General features: G+C 43.8%; 1 protein-coding gene across 1 annotated transcript in view; it reads left to right on the top strand.

Annotated features, from left to right (window-relative positions):
* The window catches only part of MYO7B (myosin VIIB), a 51,619-nt gene that overhangs the window by 16,575 nt on the left and 17,660 nt on the right, over window positions 1-17,384 (top strand). The window contains exons 16-29 of the mRNA XM_072868485.1: window positions 790-942; window positions 1,460-1,558; window positions 2,115-2,213; window positions 3,790-3,870; window positions 4,926-5,144; window positions 5,786-5,893; window positions 6,484-6,660; window positions 7,413-7,622; window positions 8,539-8,706; window positions 8,984-9,064; window positions 9,638-9,765; window positions 13,828-13,954; window positions 15,382-15,501; window positions 16,363-16,536. Of these exons, the coding sequence (XP_072724586.1) occupies window positions 790-942; window positions 1,460-1,558; window positions 2,115-2,213; window positions 3,790-3,870; window positions 4,926-5,144; window positions 5,786-5,893; window positions 6,484-6,660; window positions 7,413-7,622; window positions 8,539-8,706; window positions 8,984-9,064; window positions 9,638-9,765; window positions 13,828-13,954; window positions 15,382-15,501; window positions 16,363-16,536 (1,944 nt within the window). The remainder of the gene's footprint in view (window positions 1-789; window positions 943-1,459; window positions 1,559-2,114; window positions 2,214-3,789; window positions 3,871-4,925; window positions 5,145-5,785; window positions 5,894-6,483; window positions 6,661-7,412; window positions 7,623-8,538; window positions 8,707-8,983; window positions 9,065-9,637; window positions 9,766-13,827; window positions 13,955-15,381; window positions 15,502-16,362; window positions 16,537-17,384) is intronic.

Below are 17,384 nucleotides of genomic sequence, written 5' to 3' on the forward strand. Positions count from 1 at the left end.
AGCATCATAGAGTAATAGATGGCAAAAAACCACACAGGTGTATTCCTGAGAGGAATTTTAAAAGCCTTTCCTGTAAAAATAAGGACAGAAGTGGAGAGTTTCCAGCCCCTCAACAAGGGGACAAACAAAAAACATTAGGATCCAACAATGATCATACTATGAAATAGCCTGAGAGAGAATAGGAGAGCTGTTGGTGTTTGAGAGGGGTGATGTGGCTTAATTTGATGCTACAGGAGAAGAAGAGTGAGTTTGTCATTAAGACACTTGGCTGGAACTCAGGAGATCACGACCCAGTTCTACATCAAAACCTTGTATGGTGTTGGTTAAGTGACTTAATAATTTTTGAAGTACTGCATGTGGCTTAGTAAGCCTATTTTTAATCTGCATTACAAGCAACTAGCAGCACTCATGCTATGTTTTGCATGGCTATGCCCAAAGAGCCTAAGTTGCTACTGCAGTTATTTGCACCTGCAAAATGATATGAACAATTTATTATTCATCTGACATTGCAGTTCTAGAACTGAAAACAGTTGCTAAAGCCAGACTGAAGTTAATGGACTGTTTCCACTGCTGATAAACACAAATGTGAAGATCCTTTGGGGTGACTTGTTTAGGCCTGTAATGAATTAATTTAGGGCACTAAAGAAATAAGAATTGCCATTAAAAAAAGCATAGTAGGCCATTTTGCAGGCACTCCGAGGTTGGAAGTTAATAGATATGTTCAGAGGAATGGTGCACATATAGCTTCTTTCAGTGCTAAGTCTCCTCCTTGTCTGCTTTCCCTTTCAGTTGTTTGACCGGGAGCTGTGTATCAAACAGCTGCGATATTCAGGGATGATGGAGACCATTCAGATCAGGAAAGCTGGCTACCCAATTCGCTACAGCTTTGAGGAGTTCTTTGAGAGATACAGAGTTCTCCTGCCATGGTCTCTTCGAGAACAGGTGTGTTAGCACAAACTTGGCTTAAGGCTAATCTAACTTTTCCTTATGAGGCTTTACTCTTTCCCCCAGTAGAAAGTTCTTGGATTATTGCTGCAACAGTTGAGAGAGCTGTCATCACAGTAACTATCATCACAGTAATTGTAGCTAAATACTTATATACTCACTTGGACCTTAGCTGAAATGGTAGAGGTGCTTTTAGGTCCAGCTATCCTTGACCTGCTCCACACAGAATTCCAGGCATTGCCCTCAGACATTTCTTTTCTGTAATCACACACTTCTGAGGTCTCCAACATCCTCCTCACACTTGAACTCTGGAATGTTTGGCCATGCACTCATGTTCCTCCTTTTCTTGACCATTTGAGCTGAACCACTTTCAATCATTATACTGTCAGCCCAGAGGTCTGTAAGACCTCATCTGTTTCTGTTCTTCGCCCTTTGAAATGCAGGGCAATAGATCCTTACATAGTGTGCTGTGTTTCCAACCAAGCCCTAACATGATGATGCTTTTGCACATCAGCTGAAGAATGATGCTCGACAGAGCTGTATCAGCATCTCTGAAGCAGTGCTGGGCAAGGATGAAAGCTGGCAAGCTGGAAAGACCAAGATTTTCCTTAAAGTAAGTAGAAAGGACAGTTTATTGTCTCTTCTCCTGAAAAACTGGGTGCTTCACAGTATAGCTTGACCTGCTCGTGCAAGAGTGGTGACCCAGAAGGACTGGGTGCTCTTATAAACTCTTTCTTGAATCTGAGGCTGGATCTTTGTTCCTGAAGGCCAAGTAATTTAATGGACACAGCTTGGTGTAGGAGAGGCTGATCCTGTTCCTGTGCTCCAGTGTTGCAGCTGAAACAGCACAGTGCAAAGTATTGGTCTCTGCTCAAGCCTTAAGCATAAAAAAGAACTGGATACCAGCACACTGTTGCAGGGGACTTCCTTGTCTGTAGCATTCCCTCAGGTAAAAACAGTCTTACTGCAGGCAGATTCTCTGCTTGTTAATGGCTACAGCCAGACATAGTGTGGTCAGGCAGTATGCACTCTTCCTACTGCAGTTCCACAAAGGCATTTTAATCGCACTACATCATGCTGATTTTGGGCCTCTTGCAGATCATGTGTCCAGTTTTCACAAGTTGTGGGGGTGTCTGCTCAGCTGGCATATCCACACTTTCTTTTAACAGGATCATCATGATACAGTATTGGAGCTGCAACGCCAGAATATACTCACAAACAAGGTTCTTCTTATCCAGAAGGTGATGAGAGGATTAAAGGACAGGTCAGTGATCTTACAGAAGGGAATTTGCTTTGATTTGAAGCACTAATCTTTGTGGAGCAGTTTAACACTCTGTGAAGTATTTTCAAATATGAAGTGTATCAATCCATACCTTCCACTAGCCCTAAATTCAGCACTTGTCATGTAACAGTGCACAATGCATCTATGCAGATTTTGCACAAAGATTTGTTCTGGCTCAGTTTCTTTATTTTCATGATGCTTTTCAAAATGCAGGGCTGTGGCACATGCAGCTTGTATGAAGAGGAAGGGCTGGAAGGAGAATTTGCACTTAATATTTCTAGTAAACAGTAGGTATCTGGAAAGCAGGAAATCCCCATGGAATCTGTGTGCTTCTCAGAGCTACAAGGACTCTTCTATTTAGGATGCTTCTTTGATACAAGAGATAGAAGAGAATCAGATAGAAAATAACTAGTCCTCCTCTTTGCCAAAGATGCACAATTCTTGCATTTTGTCTGGTTTAGTTTTAAATATCTGCAGAAGTGAAATTTAGTCACTGTCAAGTAAATGTTTGTCCTCATTAAATGCTTTACATCATGATTTGTACTTATTAATCTTGTAACCCCCAACCAGAACCATGATATAGGATGGAATCCTAGTTTGGTTTAGAAATATTCCTGACAGTAGAGAAGCAAGAACTGTAAAACATGACACAAATGCCCCAAACCTTCCCCCTTTTTTTCAAACTCTGCCTGCTATCTAACAGAGTATCACGTCTCCCTAAAAGCCTCACCTTGCTTTTATTTTTAAACCGTCAGAGCTATGTGCCACTTCTGACAGCCACAGTGTGACAGCTTTTCCCATGGGAAGTTCATCTTTCTCAGATGGGCTCCTAGTCCTGGCAGTTAGGACACCGGGGAGCAAGTGGTCATGAGGTGGGGGAGTTAACTTATCCAGGCTTGGTGCAAAGGCTTTTTCAATTCTTACAGAGCTCTCCTACGACAGTAATGAATTTGGTCTGCAGTTGCTATGAGTATTTTTGCAGCATTAAGGGCAAAGTCAGCTTGGATGTATCAAGGTGGATTAGTAATACTTCTATCTCATCCCTTCTACTAGCAAATGGATAGCAAAGCAAATAGGAAAACACTTGTGATCTCAACTGATTCATGGTGCTGCTTCACTTGCAGAATGAGCTGAGCCTAGGTGAAATCTCCTAAGGCCTTATTGACAGAAAAGGTCAGGCAAAACAGCCTATTCTGGCCTTTCCATCAGCATGGAGAACATGTAAGCAGACAAAATGCTTCAAGTGAGGATAATTTTGAAGCATGTGGTACAAAAGTATCTGACCAGACTAATCTTTCTGCTGCAACATAATACTTTTCTTGGGCTACTCAGAAGCAGGAAGAACAGCCCTCGCTGAGCTTCAACTGGCCCTGGCAAGATGTCTACTAATAATTGAGCTAGTTAGTTTAACAATAGCTTTCCTGGCTCTAGTGTTCCTAGACAGCAGATAAGGCTGTAGACATCCCATAAAAGGAAGAAAACGCCACCTTATTCTTTACTATCATCATAAGAAGCAGCAGAAATAACCTATTGCTTGTTACCTCACCTGTCTGCTTAGGAAGCAGTTTCTGAAACAGAGGAAGTCTGCTGTAGCCATTCAGTCAGCCTGGCGAGGCTATTGCTGCCGGAAGGATTTCAGAATGGTAAGAGGCAGGTGTATATATAAATATATGTATATTTTTATATGTATGTATACATAAATATATATATTTGTGTGTGTGTGTTTACATACTATGCCCTGCCAGACTGAGTGGAGTATTAGGAATGAAGATATTCACAACTGAAGGGAGGAGAGGCAAGATGTCAGAGTGTAAAGAAGGGTGTAAAGTCCAAGGAGGGCTCTAGGACATCTCAGAGCTTGCTGAACCTGTGACATTTCTGCTTTCTGATGAAATAGTAACCCAACTAACCTCTGGCAGGCCTGGCTCCAGCTACCTGACATATGAGTGATCCCACACTTCTTCTAGTCAGGAGTCCAAAGCTAGCATTTGTGCATCACCACCATGCTATGAGCAAAGTGTCTTCCACAACTGTTACAGGAAAACTGGGAATCTGTAAAAAATTACCAGAAAAATCATTATATCAATCTCACATTATTAAAAATATTGTCTGATCTTCTGTAGGTGGTGGGTTTTCTGGGTGAGGAAAGCTACACCATATTGCAGGCATTCACACATTGCATATTCGTGTGGCAGGGATTATTATCAATATATGCCATACATCCCATTCGCAAGGGGCAGGAGGAGAAACTGCCAGTTTCAGTCAGAAACATTTTCTATTCTCCATCAGTGATGCAATTCCTACCTGAAGAGCCAGGCTGTTGTCCTGCACTCTGCCCCATCCTCCTCTGCTGCTTCTCTTGGGATTGTCATACCCATCTCTCTAAGGACATGCCTTTTTCTTATTTGCATTCACTTGGCTTCATTTCTGCTCTCTTCCTTCCCTTGTCATAATTCCAGGCTATCATTGTCACTTCCTGGAGCGACTCCCTAGAACAGGTCCTCAGAAGAACTCTATATAACTTAATTTTAAAAGCCTATTACTGGCAGAAAATAAAACATAAAGGGCAGTATCTCCTTAGCACCTTCCAGTGTCTTTATCCAGTTACTGAATTTTGTTATCTTCTACTCATCCCACCTTACTCCCAGTCTCAATGGTTTTGAACCATAATCACTTCTTTCTCCTCCACCTCCTACAGGTTATGCTGGGTTTCGGGCGCCTGCAGGCCCTCTACCGGAGCCGGCAGCTTGCTAAACAGTATGAAGCAACACGGGCTCATATCATCAGGCTTCAAGCCATGTGCCGTGGTTATCTAATGCGTCAAAAGATAGCAGAGCAGAAGAAAGCTGTATGTGTTATACAGGCATATGCAAGGGGCATGTTTGCTCGCCGAATCTACCAGAGGATGAAGAGGGAGGTATACTCACAGATACCTTGTGAACATGTTGTTTCTGTGAAGTTCTGATAGAGATTTAATGACCAGCAAGTGTTGCCATAGCATAGCACTGGATGTGGATATTTATTCTGGGATATTTTATTTTGAGCTCTTGTCAAGTATGAAAGCAGAGTTTTAAGCAGACGATCTTGTTTGCATTTGCTTTCTGTGTTTATTATCATGAATCAAAACTTCACTGACAGCTGAAATGTTTTTGACAGAAAGGAGGAAAAAAAGATAAGATGTACTTGTGTATCAGTCACTCCTGCAAGGGAAGATCAATTTCTACAGCAAGGCCTGATAATGTCTTTTAGGATCCATTCAAAAGGGAATCCTAATGCAGTGTGCCTTGGTATGCACTGACAGAGAAAATCCTGTCCTTACTACCTTGGCGGTCCATAGCACATGGGAGGCCTTTCTATGATTTCCTTTCTGTATTAACGCTGTACAAACAGGATGAAGCCAGTTTGCAGATTTCCACCTGTGGCCTGTTCCCTAAGATGTCAAATCTAGAACTGAGTCCATGTTGGGATAAAGTCCTGGTGTGGACAGCTTGTTAATGGCAGAAGGGAGCCGGCTCAGCAGTTGTGGAAACAGTCACAGAATGGTCCTGTTGTCCACAGAACAAGTGCAAGCTGGAAGCCAGGAATATCCGCTTGGAAGAAGAGAAACGTCTCATCCAAGTCCTTGGACCAGTGAAAGCAAGGGAAGAAGCTATGAGATTAGAAAAGGTAAGTATGTTGGTGGAGGAACACTGAATGCGTGTGTTCCTTGGCTGACAGGATGGCTTACCCGACTCACACCTGCAGACTTGCTCAAAGATCTGAGCACTGCTATATTTTAATAAAAAGCAGACATACTTGTAAACCTATTTGTAATGATGCTTTAGAAATGGGACAAGGCAAACACATGCAATTTCTGTTTGCAGTATGAGCTGGCACTTTAGCCAAACATGCACAATGCTATTACAGCCCCCTGACACAAAATATTTTTAAATTTTAAATAATATGGGGTTTTCTGCTGTTAGGAATTCTGTGTTTTTCCTGTATTATCTCTTGTTGATAAAGTTCTTGAAAAATTGCACATCATTACCAATAGGTTAACAGTCTATAAGGAAGCTCTTAAGCAAGGCCCTGCTGCTGATGTGCTAGGTCTTTGTGACTGTTTAGCACAAGCAACATTTGACTTCACATTCCAACACTGAACTAGCAGTGCTGGACCTCACTGTCATAACACCTTTGTAATAGCGTTTCATGCTCGCACCCCTTCATTCTAGCAGAACGATGTTCCGGTCATGCCTAACCACCTTCTATGTTTAAAGGAACACCTGGCTACTCTGGAGAGAGAAGAGGCAGAAGCAAGACAAAGGAGGAATGCTCTTGCCAATAAACCAACAAATTGTGATGTTATCAGCGACCAAGAAATGGTGGACAAAGTTTTTGGGTTTTTACCTTCTGTGATCGGAGGCCAAGAAGGACAGGCTCCTCTGGGTTTTGAGGTACAGAGCTGCAGACTGGTAATGGGTCATGTTCATCCCTTGTATAAGTCCATTGACTTTGTTGGAATTCTGTCAGTGGTCAATTCTGTTTAACGAACTTCTGTACAGTGAAAGAATCACCCAAATTAGGCATCCAGACAGTCTCTTTGGGATTTGCTTTCAGAGTCAGTTCCCAAAAGTTTTTGGTCACATCCAGTCTGGGGACTATATGTCTTCAAAAGCTATTGCACATTTGTTTCTTTGGCCCAGCAGACCCTCACCAAATAGTGCCATTCTCTGCATTTTGGCATCAACCACATGTTCTGCTGACAGTGCTCTTGGTGATTTTCTGGCTGAAACAAGCTGGAAGTTCATGACCCAAGTTATCTCATGTTCTTAAAAGCAAAATTTGAGATATACTGGTCCTGAAAGCTGTGGAGGATGGAACCGGGTAGGGAGAGGTAGGCAAAGTAGAATGGTCTGAGTTAGTACAGCATGTGAGCAATGAGATAGCACCTGGATTTTCCATCAGCAATGTTCTTGCTGAAGACCAAGACAGGAAGGTCATATAGAATGGATGCATCTCAGAAGGACAAGCTCTGAGTCCCAATGATGTGTTCGTAGCAGCTGAAAATGGCTTTGGGGTTAGCTGGAAAGCCAAATTCTGGAGGACTTATGGCCAAGAAAAAAAAAAAAGAAGAAAAAAACCCCATAAAATAAGAATATCAGAGTACAGGGAAAGAAAATATGCTTCTTCCTCATGTTCTGCACAGGACTTGGAAACAAAGCCTAACAAGCTGGACGAGGTGGACCTGGACATGGTTCCCATGAGTGTGGAGCTAGAAGAGGAAGCAGATGGCTTGGAAGAGTACACCTTCCCAAAGTTTGCAGCTACTTATTTCCAGGGGTCATCTACACATACACATATCCGGAGACAGCTACGGCACCCACTACTCTACCATGATGACAAGGACAATGTCCTGGTATCTTGTTCCTTCTTGTTGTTGAACTTGCTCCCTCCACAGCCCTGGCTTCTACAGCTCCCCTCATCCTTGGGTCCCCCTGCCTCTGGCACAGCCCTGGGAACCAGAAACTTTAGAGCCAAGCAGATAGTCCTAGCACTTGTATGAAAGTAGTAGTTCCCATGAGCATTTTTTGGCACTTTGCAGGCAGGCACTTCACACAGATACCTGCCCAACACAAGATCTCTGGTCACCTTTAGTCTGCCTAAAGAGGGAACTCTGAGGCTTGTTTTAACTTCTCCATATACCCTTTGGGGGCAAAAACAGACTGGAGAGAACAAGCATCAGAGCTCACCCATCTCTCTGCTCTTGTTAGGTTTCTGGTCTGTGAGTTAGGACAGAAGGGGGAGGCCCAGGCCTCCAATTTTCCTGTTGAACCATAGGGGGATTGAGGAGGGAGTTTTTCTTGATGCTAAGCAGCCTTGCAGAATGGAGGATCCCATGCTGAAAAAACTTCACTGTTACTTGGCTTTCTAGTTGTGGGCATGAGGGCTCCTGGAAGAGCTCATGCCACTGCTTGTCTGTCCAAGTGGGTAAATGCAGAGTGTAGTTCAGCCAAGGTTTCTCCACCTCACTCCAGCCACAGCACATCTGCAAGGTGCCAATAAAGGGAATGGTGAAGGCTCAGCAATCACAGAGCAAATCTGACATTCCCACTAAAGCTGCACCCTCTTCCTTTAGCATGAGAATGTTGTGAATGTTGCTTTCATGTTGTTTGACATGAAAGTAAACTCCTGGTGTAAATGGCGGGAGGAGACGGGAATTTTAACAGCTTGGACTGGGTAAAGGAAGAAAATGCTGTCATCTAAACAGGAAGAAATGGCATGAAGCCATTGGTTCTCTTGGCAGTTTCTGACTGTGCTTTCTGCCACTACAGGCTTCTCTAGTTGTGTGGGTTATCATCCTGAGGTTCATGGGGGACCTACCAGAGCCAGCAATGTTTGCCAAGAATGCCACCACCAAGAGCGGCTCCGTGATGACACAGATATATGACACGCTTGGCAGGAAAAACCAGGTCCAGTTCAGGAACGACAGCCCAAATATGGTGAGAGGAGCAGGATATGTTTGTATTTTCATCTGCTTTCCTTGGTTTCTGTGCTGTTCTACCAAGAGTGAGAAAAGCAAAGTAACCCTTTCATGCTACTGTACTTGAAATGCCAGAAGTGCAAAAGGACCCCTGTCAGCCCTGGAAGGACACTGCAGCTCCTTCTGGCAGGAGGGGACAAAATAAAAACATCTCCATTTGAACAGCTTTCCTTCCTTAATGAATCATTCTTGCTGTGCATTAAACTAATTTCCTATAATGGTAATGTGTGTTGTAGAGAGAAAGCAGAAAGGATAACAAGATTTCCAAGGGGATCTCCTCCCTGAAGCTGAAACGGTCATCCAAGTTGACAGGAAAGGTAAGAGGTGGAAATAAATTGCTTCCCGTAAGTCTTTTTGCCTGTAACTCTGTCTTCACCTTCTGGCAGACATTATGTGACAGCAACCTCTCAGCTGAGAACTTGTTCCACTGCCAAGCCAGTGCAGCCCTGTGTATGGGATACCTGGTGCGCTGTTCTTCTTTTAAAACTATCCCCATGTGCACTGCTGTCATTCATTCTCTGGCAGATTCTCTTCATCCTTTCCTGCTGAAGAGTGACCCCTGAACACAGGGAACAATTTATTGTTGAGAACTGTTGGTATTACAGAACGGTTTGCCCAAAGCGCTGCACAGACTGAGAACCACCATGTCCTTAGGACTGTACAGGACAGTACAAGAAAGTTCTCCTAGCCAGTCATAGTGCTGTAACACTGCATTTTATGAGTTAGCTTCAGAAAGGGAGAAATATGGTCTGTTCCTAACTGCTCCTGCACTGAGCAGGAAGAGTTTTAGCCAGAAAGATAGAGAAGGAATGACTCTCATTTCTGGGAGAGCTGCCAGGTAAGAGGGGAGGTTTCTAGAGCACTCTGGGGTTCTGCTTGGTTTCTTTCAGGTGACAGACCAGCTGAGAAGTGGAGAAGAGGCTTTCCAAGAGGACAGCTCAATCTCTGACAGACCTATGTCCAACCTAGAAAAAGTGCACTTCATTATTGGCAATGCAATTCTGCGCCCTGCCATCAGGTAGGAAATTTTTACCTCCTTTCTAGGACCACGCACCATTACATCAAGGAAATCCAGCATCCTCTTTCCACAGTCCCGGGCCATTTTCCAAATGCTGGAAATCTCTCGTTTATCTCTGGGGATTCCTGACTGAAAGCCCAAGCTAGTCACATGGAACTGAGACTATAGGCCACACACCTCTTCAGAGGATGGTTCACCTTTATCAGAGGGGACAGAGAACAACTCCCTTACTGCCTTTTCTGGTATCTTCATCTCGTAGTTTAGGTCAGCTGCCTCCATGTATGACTTTCTGAATACCCCACAGATACGCAATAGGGCAGAGCTCAGGGCTGTAACCCAATAACATCTGAAGGTGGAACACAGCCCTAGTATGAGGGAGAAGAAACATTCAGAAGAGACAATAAGAAGTACAGAGTTAACGAACACTAGATGTATGAGAGGTGTTCATAACCTCAGTTTCCCAAAAGCCTGTTTCTGAACTGTCAAGCAATGTCCCCAAATCAGAGACTGTTGAAGGCCTGGCTTGCTGAATATATCAGCCACTAGAAGAAGAAATCCTGCTTACAAGTGGTGTGAGGCTGGACCTTAGGCCAAACATGGTGTGAGGATGAGACAGAAGCTGGTTGAGACAGACCCCGTAAATTCTGTCCTCCATTTTAGCCCGTTTTAGCTTATGCAACACTTTTCTGTAACAAAACCAATAGGCACAGGCCCTGCCTTGACCTCAGTCATGGGCTGCATTCCTCTCTACATAGTTGCTTTGTTTCAGTCAAGATGCTCCCAGAAACAGATCCTCAGCTGGCAAAAATTGCCTTCAATCAATGTATCATAACAGCAACAGGCAAAGTATATACTCCTTCAGTCTGTGTTTCATCATATGTCCTGTCTGGGAACAAAAACCTCATCCACCTTGTGTCCTCCCACATCAGACTTGCCAAATGTGTGTTCCAAGAGTTCTGAAAAATTAAGATGATTTTTAAATAGCAGTTTTGTTTGTATGCAGATTTTTGCATCTGTTTCCCATATGTCCTTGCTGCAGGCAACTTGCATTTTCAGAAGCTCACTCTGAAGCACCCTTTCCTCTGTTCCTGTCCAAGGACTCACTCCAAGTTTACTAGAAATATAAAATTAAGCAGGGTGTGCCCCTATCCTTATCCCATGTCGTGGTTTAGCCCCAGCCGGCAACTAAGCACCACGCAGCCACTCGCTCACTCCCCCCTGGTGGGATGGGGGAGAGAATCGGAAGAGCAAAAGTAAGAAAACTCGAGGGTTGAGATAAAAACAGTTTAATAGGTAAAGCAAAAGCCACGCATGCAAACAAAGCAAAGCAAGGAAGGCATTCACTACTTTCCATCGGCAGGCAGGTGTTCAGCCATCTCCAGGAAAGCAGGGCTCCATCACGCATAATGGTTACTTGGGAAGACAAATGCCATCACTCCAAATGTCCCCCCCTTCCTTCTTCTTCCCCAGCTTTATATACTGAGCATGATGCCATGTGGTATGGAATAGCCCTTTGGTCAGTTTGGATCAACTATCCTGGCTGTGTCCCCTCCCAGCTTCTTCTGCACCTGGCAGAGCATGGGAAGCTGAAAAGTCCTTGCCCAGTGCAGCAACAACTAAAACATCTCTGTATTATCAACACTGTTTTCAGCACAAATCCCAAACATAGCCCCATACCAGCCACTATAAAGAAAATTAACTCTATCTCAGCTGAAACCAGGACAGTATCCACCCCTTATTCTATACCATTTACGTCATGCTCAGGTCTCACACTATACAATACATTCTCATTACCCACCATCACCCTTCCCATCCTTTGATATAATACGCACATATCATTCCCTTAGTCTATGGACCACCCCTACAAAATATTTGTAAAATGTCCATAAATGTCCACTGAGTTCATTTAGTCCATGACTTTGGGCTTCATCTCTTATGGTTGTTACTCAGGACAGGAGAGGTGGTGTGTTTATTGGAGTTATTGGGCACCAAAGCCAGCTCAGGTCAGGTCACTGCTGCACTTGCACTGCTTCTTGTAAGGCTTCTCCTCCATTTGTTCAGGTGGTTCCAGCTGTAGTAATTCCTATAACATGCAACTCAAATCATGGGTTACAACAATTTAAAGGTATTTCCATTACAATCTCCACCCCTGGTCCCTTTGGACCAGGATATAGGGTTTAACATTGCAACGAACTCTCCCCTTGCTCCTAGCCTGGCTAGCAACAAGGGGTTCCTGCTATAGTAATTCCCACAACATGCAACTCAGATCCCGGGATACAACAATTTAAAGGTATTTCCATTACAATCTCCACCCCTAGTCCCTTTGGACCAGACCATCAGGTTTAACATTGCAATGAAGTCCTCCCCTTGCCCCTGCTCCAGCTTGGACTTATCCACAGAATGTAGTACCTTCAGAAGTAAACTTGCTCCAACATGGCCTCATGCACAGCCACTGATGCTTCAAGGTGCACCTGCTGCAGCATGGACTTATCCACAGCCACAGATGCTTCAAGGTGCACCTTATCCAGCGTGGACTTATCCTTGGGCCACAATCCCTTCAGAGGTATACCTGCCGTGGCACAGACATAACCATGGCCACAGACGTTTCAAGATATACCTGCTCTGGCATGGGCTAATCCATGGGAATAGATGCTTTGGGGTGTCCTGCTCCCACGTGGACTCATCCACAGGTCACAGTCCCTTTGACTCGAGTTCACACCGGAGTTCCAGCCTGTCCAGTACAGCAGCACAGAAACAGCAGCGATGTCCTGGCCATCTGCCAGCCCAGGTGCAAGGCCATTGCTGTTACCAAAATGTTCCCAGGCACAGCGGCCTAAAATGATCAGCAGTACAGCAGCACGGCAAGCAGTGAAAGCAAAAAGCAGTCACTAACGAGCCCTAGACTCCAATATACAGTAAGGCAAGCAAACTCCATGGCAAGCACAGAAGCCTGCTGATTAATAGCTAAACAGCAATAACAGCTATACATTTTATCTAGCACATTCCAATCAAACCTGTCGTTATCTCAAACCCTTCAAGCCCCACGTTGGGCGCCAAAAAGGACTGTCATGGTTTAGCCCCAGCCGGCAACTAAGCACCACGCAGCCGCTCGCTCACTCCCCCCTGGTGGGATGGGGGAGAGAATCGGAAGAGCAAAAGTAAGAAAACTCGAGGGTTGAGATAAAAACAGTTTAATAGGGAAAGCAAAAGCCACACATGCAAACAAAGCAAAGCAAGGAATTCATTCACTACTTCCCATGGGCAGGCAGGTGTTCAGCCATCTCCAGGAAAGCAGGGCTCCATCACGCATAATGGTTACTTGGGAAGACAAATGCCATCACTCCAAATGTCCCCCCTTCCTTCTTCTTCCCCAGCTTTATATACTGAGCATGACGCCATGTGGTATGGAATAGCCCTTTGGTCAGTTTGGATCAACTATCCTGGCTGTGTCCCCTCCCAGCTTCTTCTGCACCTGGCAGAGCACGGGAAGCTGAAAAGTCCTTGCCCAGTGCAGCAACAACTAAAACATCTCTGTATTATCAACACTGTTTTCAGCACAAATCCCAAACATAGCCCCATACCAGCCACTATAAAGAAAATTAACTCTATCTCAGCTGAAACCAGGACATCCCAAAATCCACATATGAGAAGACAGACAAGAGCCATGAACTACAAGCCACATACTGTAGAGAGCTTAGAGCAAATTTCACATGTGGAGGGACAGCAATGCCATTTCACAGTTGGACGACCCGGCAATTGTTATCCCTGCACATCCTCCCTGCTAGTCACAGGAGGTAATCCAGCATGGGAATTGCACTTGAGCTGCTCGAGTAACAAGGGGTGGCAAAGGGCACTAAGTATACCTTGAGCCTTTTCCTGCCAAAGCCAATGACACAGTTATTTCCTGTGATACATTAGAAGTGGTATCCTAGCTAACATGGTTAAACCTAGCTCAGATCTACTTCATCATGCTTCAATCATGCCAAGCTTGCAGTGGAAATGTAGCCAAAGACAGTTCAGACAGTGAATCATTATCTGTTGCTTTCACATGTTTTATTACAGAGATGAGATTTATTGCCAGATTTGCAAACAACTCACTGAAAACAGCAACAGGAGCAGCTATGCTCGAGGCTGGATCCTTCTGTCACTTTGCCTTGGTTGCTTTCCTCCTTCAGACACATTTGTGAAGGTACACTACTAACCTTTCCTACAGCAGCTTAAATGCCTTAGCTGATCTGGCTTGTTGTGTATTTTGATGTTTTGATACAAATAGCCACATAAACTGTTTGGCTGCCATAGCAGCTAGTGATGTGATTTTAGCAGAAACTCTCTCATCTCATACGCTTATCTGGGAATTTAAATACATGACTTCTGTACTCACATTTAATTCTTTTTCATTACATGCTGTACAAGTCGGGTTCTGTTGTTGATCGCAGCCCTCATTTAGATCTGTAATCTGCAAAGAATCTGGCAAATCTTATCCTCTCCAGTTCTGCCTTTCCAACATCTAAAAGCTGTCTCCAGTTACAATCCTAGTATCAGATATACTCAGGAGTCCAGTATAAAATCACTCCCCATATTTTACTAGTTCTTACCCTACATCTCCAAGCCCTACAAAATCCAATAGAGATTTGGGCTTTTTCATCATTTTCTTAAACATGTTAATTTCCAAATTTAAATGGATAATAAATCCAGTTCATCATAGAAAAAAAAACCACAATACAACACGTGGCTCCAACTTGACATCAGCCTTCCTCCTAGGTCTTAGAGGCAGACAGAATCCATAGATACCCCTGAGTCTTCAGCCTTGCTTTACTGACACCCGAGCTCAAACGATTAATCTAATCATAAATTCTGCCAAGTAGCCACTACTTGGAACAAACCAGACACAAGTCATAGACATATTTTGACATCAGTCTTAATCCAAAGTCTGTGAACCATGCAGAATTCACAAAAGACTTGACTTCCTCTAGTTCTCTTTTCCTAAATCCGTACCCTATCTCTAGGAATATTCTTAATCATTAAAATAACCAGGTGACTGACCCATGCTTGCACTAAATACAAGTATGTAAATACAAGTCCATGCTTATACCATGTCATCCAAGATAACAGTCATACAAACTCCAAAAGCTCAGTTTATCCAATCCTTCTCTTCCAACATCCAATATTAATCGTGGACTTCAACTATTGATATTGCCAGAGAACTTAGTAAAACTAAAAGTAACCATAATCAGCAGCCCTAACCTGCAATTAGCCCTCTTCCCAGCACTCTGGGTCATACAGAATGTCACAAGACTTCAGGCTCTTCAATTGGAAACACTAACCCTTGCTCTAATCATAAGAATAAAGTCTCCACTGTCTAATATTCATCATACAGTTAAACATAGTGAATAGACTGACACAAGCCTTCCTCTTTACTCTAAAAGCTTTGCAGAACGAGGGAAAACTGGGTTTGCTTCCTTTTCCAAAACACTAATCCCAACCCTAACCTTTAACACTTTCTGGTGAACTGTAAGCTAACTGATCATTCTAATCTAGTCTATCAACTGGAGAAGGTTTCTAGTGCTTTATGAGGATTAGGGTTTCCTAACTCTTTCTTATGCTCTATGCATATAGTACCTGTTGAATTTCATCCACCATGGGCCCACAGGCTATGCACCATATTGTGCTGAACGTCTGAGACGTACCTATGTCAATGGAGCACGGACTGAACCTCCGAGCTGGCTGGAACTTCAGGTAGCAACTCCTTTTTGATAATTTATATTGATCTGTGTCATTTTATGCTGGATTGTATTTACTAACCTGTGCTAACAGATCTTCCTAAATCCAATAATGGAAATCAATTACACAAGGGGATTGAAGATCAGCTGCCTTGTTCTGGACAGCTTCTTAGATACACCTCTTCTGGCTATTCAGTTAACCTAAACCCAGTGGAGGATGTAAGTTAAAAGCTGCAACACATGATTTTCAGGGAGATACCTCCATCCACTCAGGAGCCACAGGCCAGAACCACCTCCTGAGGGAAGCTCTTACCATCATTTGTGGAAAGAACTGAATAGGGCTTATGCTTTTAAAATGGAGGGAGGAAGTATGTATGATAGAGGTACATCACCTTTAAATGTCACCCTAGTAATTAGAAATCACACACATACACGCACACATAACCCTCCTTAAGTGAAGACCTCAGTTCAATTCCTTCGTAAATCTGAGTGACCCCATTGCCTAACACACACCTCCCTGGGCAAAATGCTTGCTGCAGGCTATGTCTCCACTGATGCATGTAAGGCTGTACCCGAAAGTCATCAGGCCAAATAAGGCTCACGAAAAGTTCATCAGTCTACACTGTTACGTGATAATCAACTCCCCTGAGCTGTGGGGAGGAGGGAACTTGATTCCAGTGCTGCTCCAGGGATGTAATTTATATTTAAGACTCACCATGCATTGAAGAAACTGTGTGGGTGTTGGAGATTCACTTAAAGATTGTTGACTTAGGGTGTACAGTGTGTGGAGCTCTTAAATCTAAATGCCTTCTTCATTCTTCACAGAAAAGTAAGGTTTGCCCATAATTTGTTTCTCTTATTTGACTCTGACTTACAGGCAACAAAGCAGAAGAAACCCATTATGTTTAATGTCACCCTGATGAATGGCCAAAGCATCACCGTTCCTGCAGACTCTGCTTCCATTGCCAAAGAGATCTGTCAGTTCATAGCAGATAAAACCAAACTGAAGGATGTGTTTGGTTTTTCGCTCTACATTGCTGTGTTTGATAAGGTAAAATGTAGAAAAATACAATTAAAGCTCCCTTTTCTTTCTATGGAGTTGCTGCTGTCCACCCAGCCTCACTGAGGGCTCCCTCTGACTTCTGGAAGCACCCCCGTCCCAGTCCTATGCTGAAACAAAATCAGTTTTGAATTCCAACTGAATCTCTGGAGCTGATAATCCTGTTCTGCCTTTCACTTAGCAATTCCTGCTGCAGGTCTGTGAGGTTTCCTTTGCCAGGTCACATAATTGACTAGTGTCCCTGCTCCCATGCATGGGCAGTGCAGCACTGTGATCTCCCCCCATGTTGTGGGATCCCACCTGCCCATCATGCAAGCAGCACTGCAGAACTGCTGGAGCAGGGTGAAACTAGCAGGTCTCACACGCTAGGGAGCTCTGCTCGAAGACACATTTCCCACCTGCACTGCTGCACATAACTTTCTTGTCCTGTGTTACAGTGCTGCTAATGCAGCCCCTATCACGTGACATTGAAAGCCAATGCCCTTGCCAGGGCTGCTGCTGTCAGTTTGCATGATGGTATTTGAGTCTCACCTTCCTTTTGCTTTCTTTTACAGTAATGCTGTAAAACAGACATACACAGCAGGATGACATTGTGGTGCTCAGAGTGAGGCACCAATAGCAAAGAAATTAATTCAGAGATGGCATTTTTGTTTAGATTACAGCAACACTTGCACATGCACTTAAGGGGATATACAGGGGATAAACAAAGTACAAGGAGACAAATAGAAGATTGTAAACCAGAGCTGCTTTGTCTTAACTTCCAACTTATTTTTCCCTGTGCATAAAAATACACACATTTACCAAAGTACAACTTGCACATCCATCTGCTTACCTTTTCA

Source organism: Ciconia boyciana, chromosome 7 (assembly GCF_034638445.1).
Source record: "Ciconia boyciana chromosome 7, ASM3463844v1, whole genome shotgun sequence".
NCBI lineage: Eukaryota > Metazoa > Chordata > Aves > Ciconiiformes > Ciconiidae > Ciconia > Ciconia boyciana.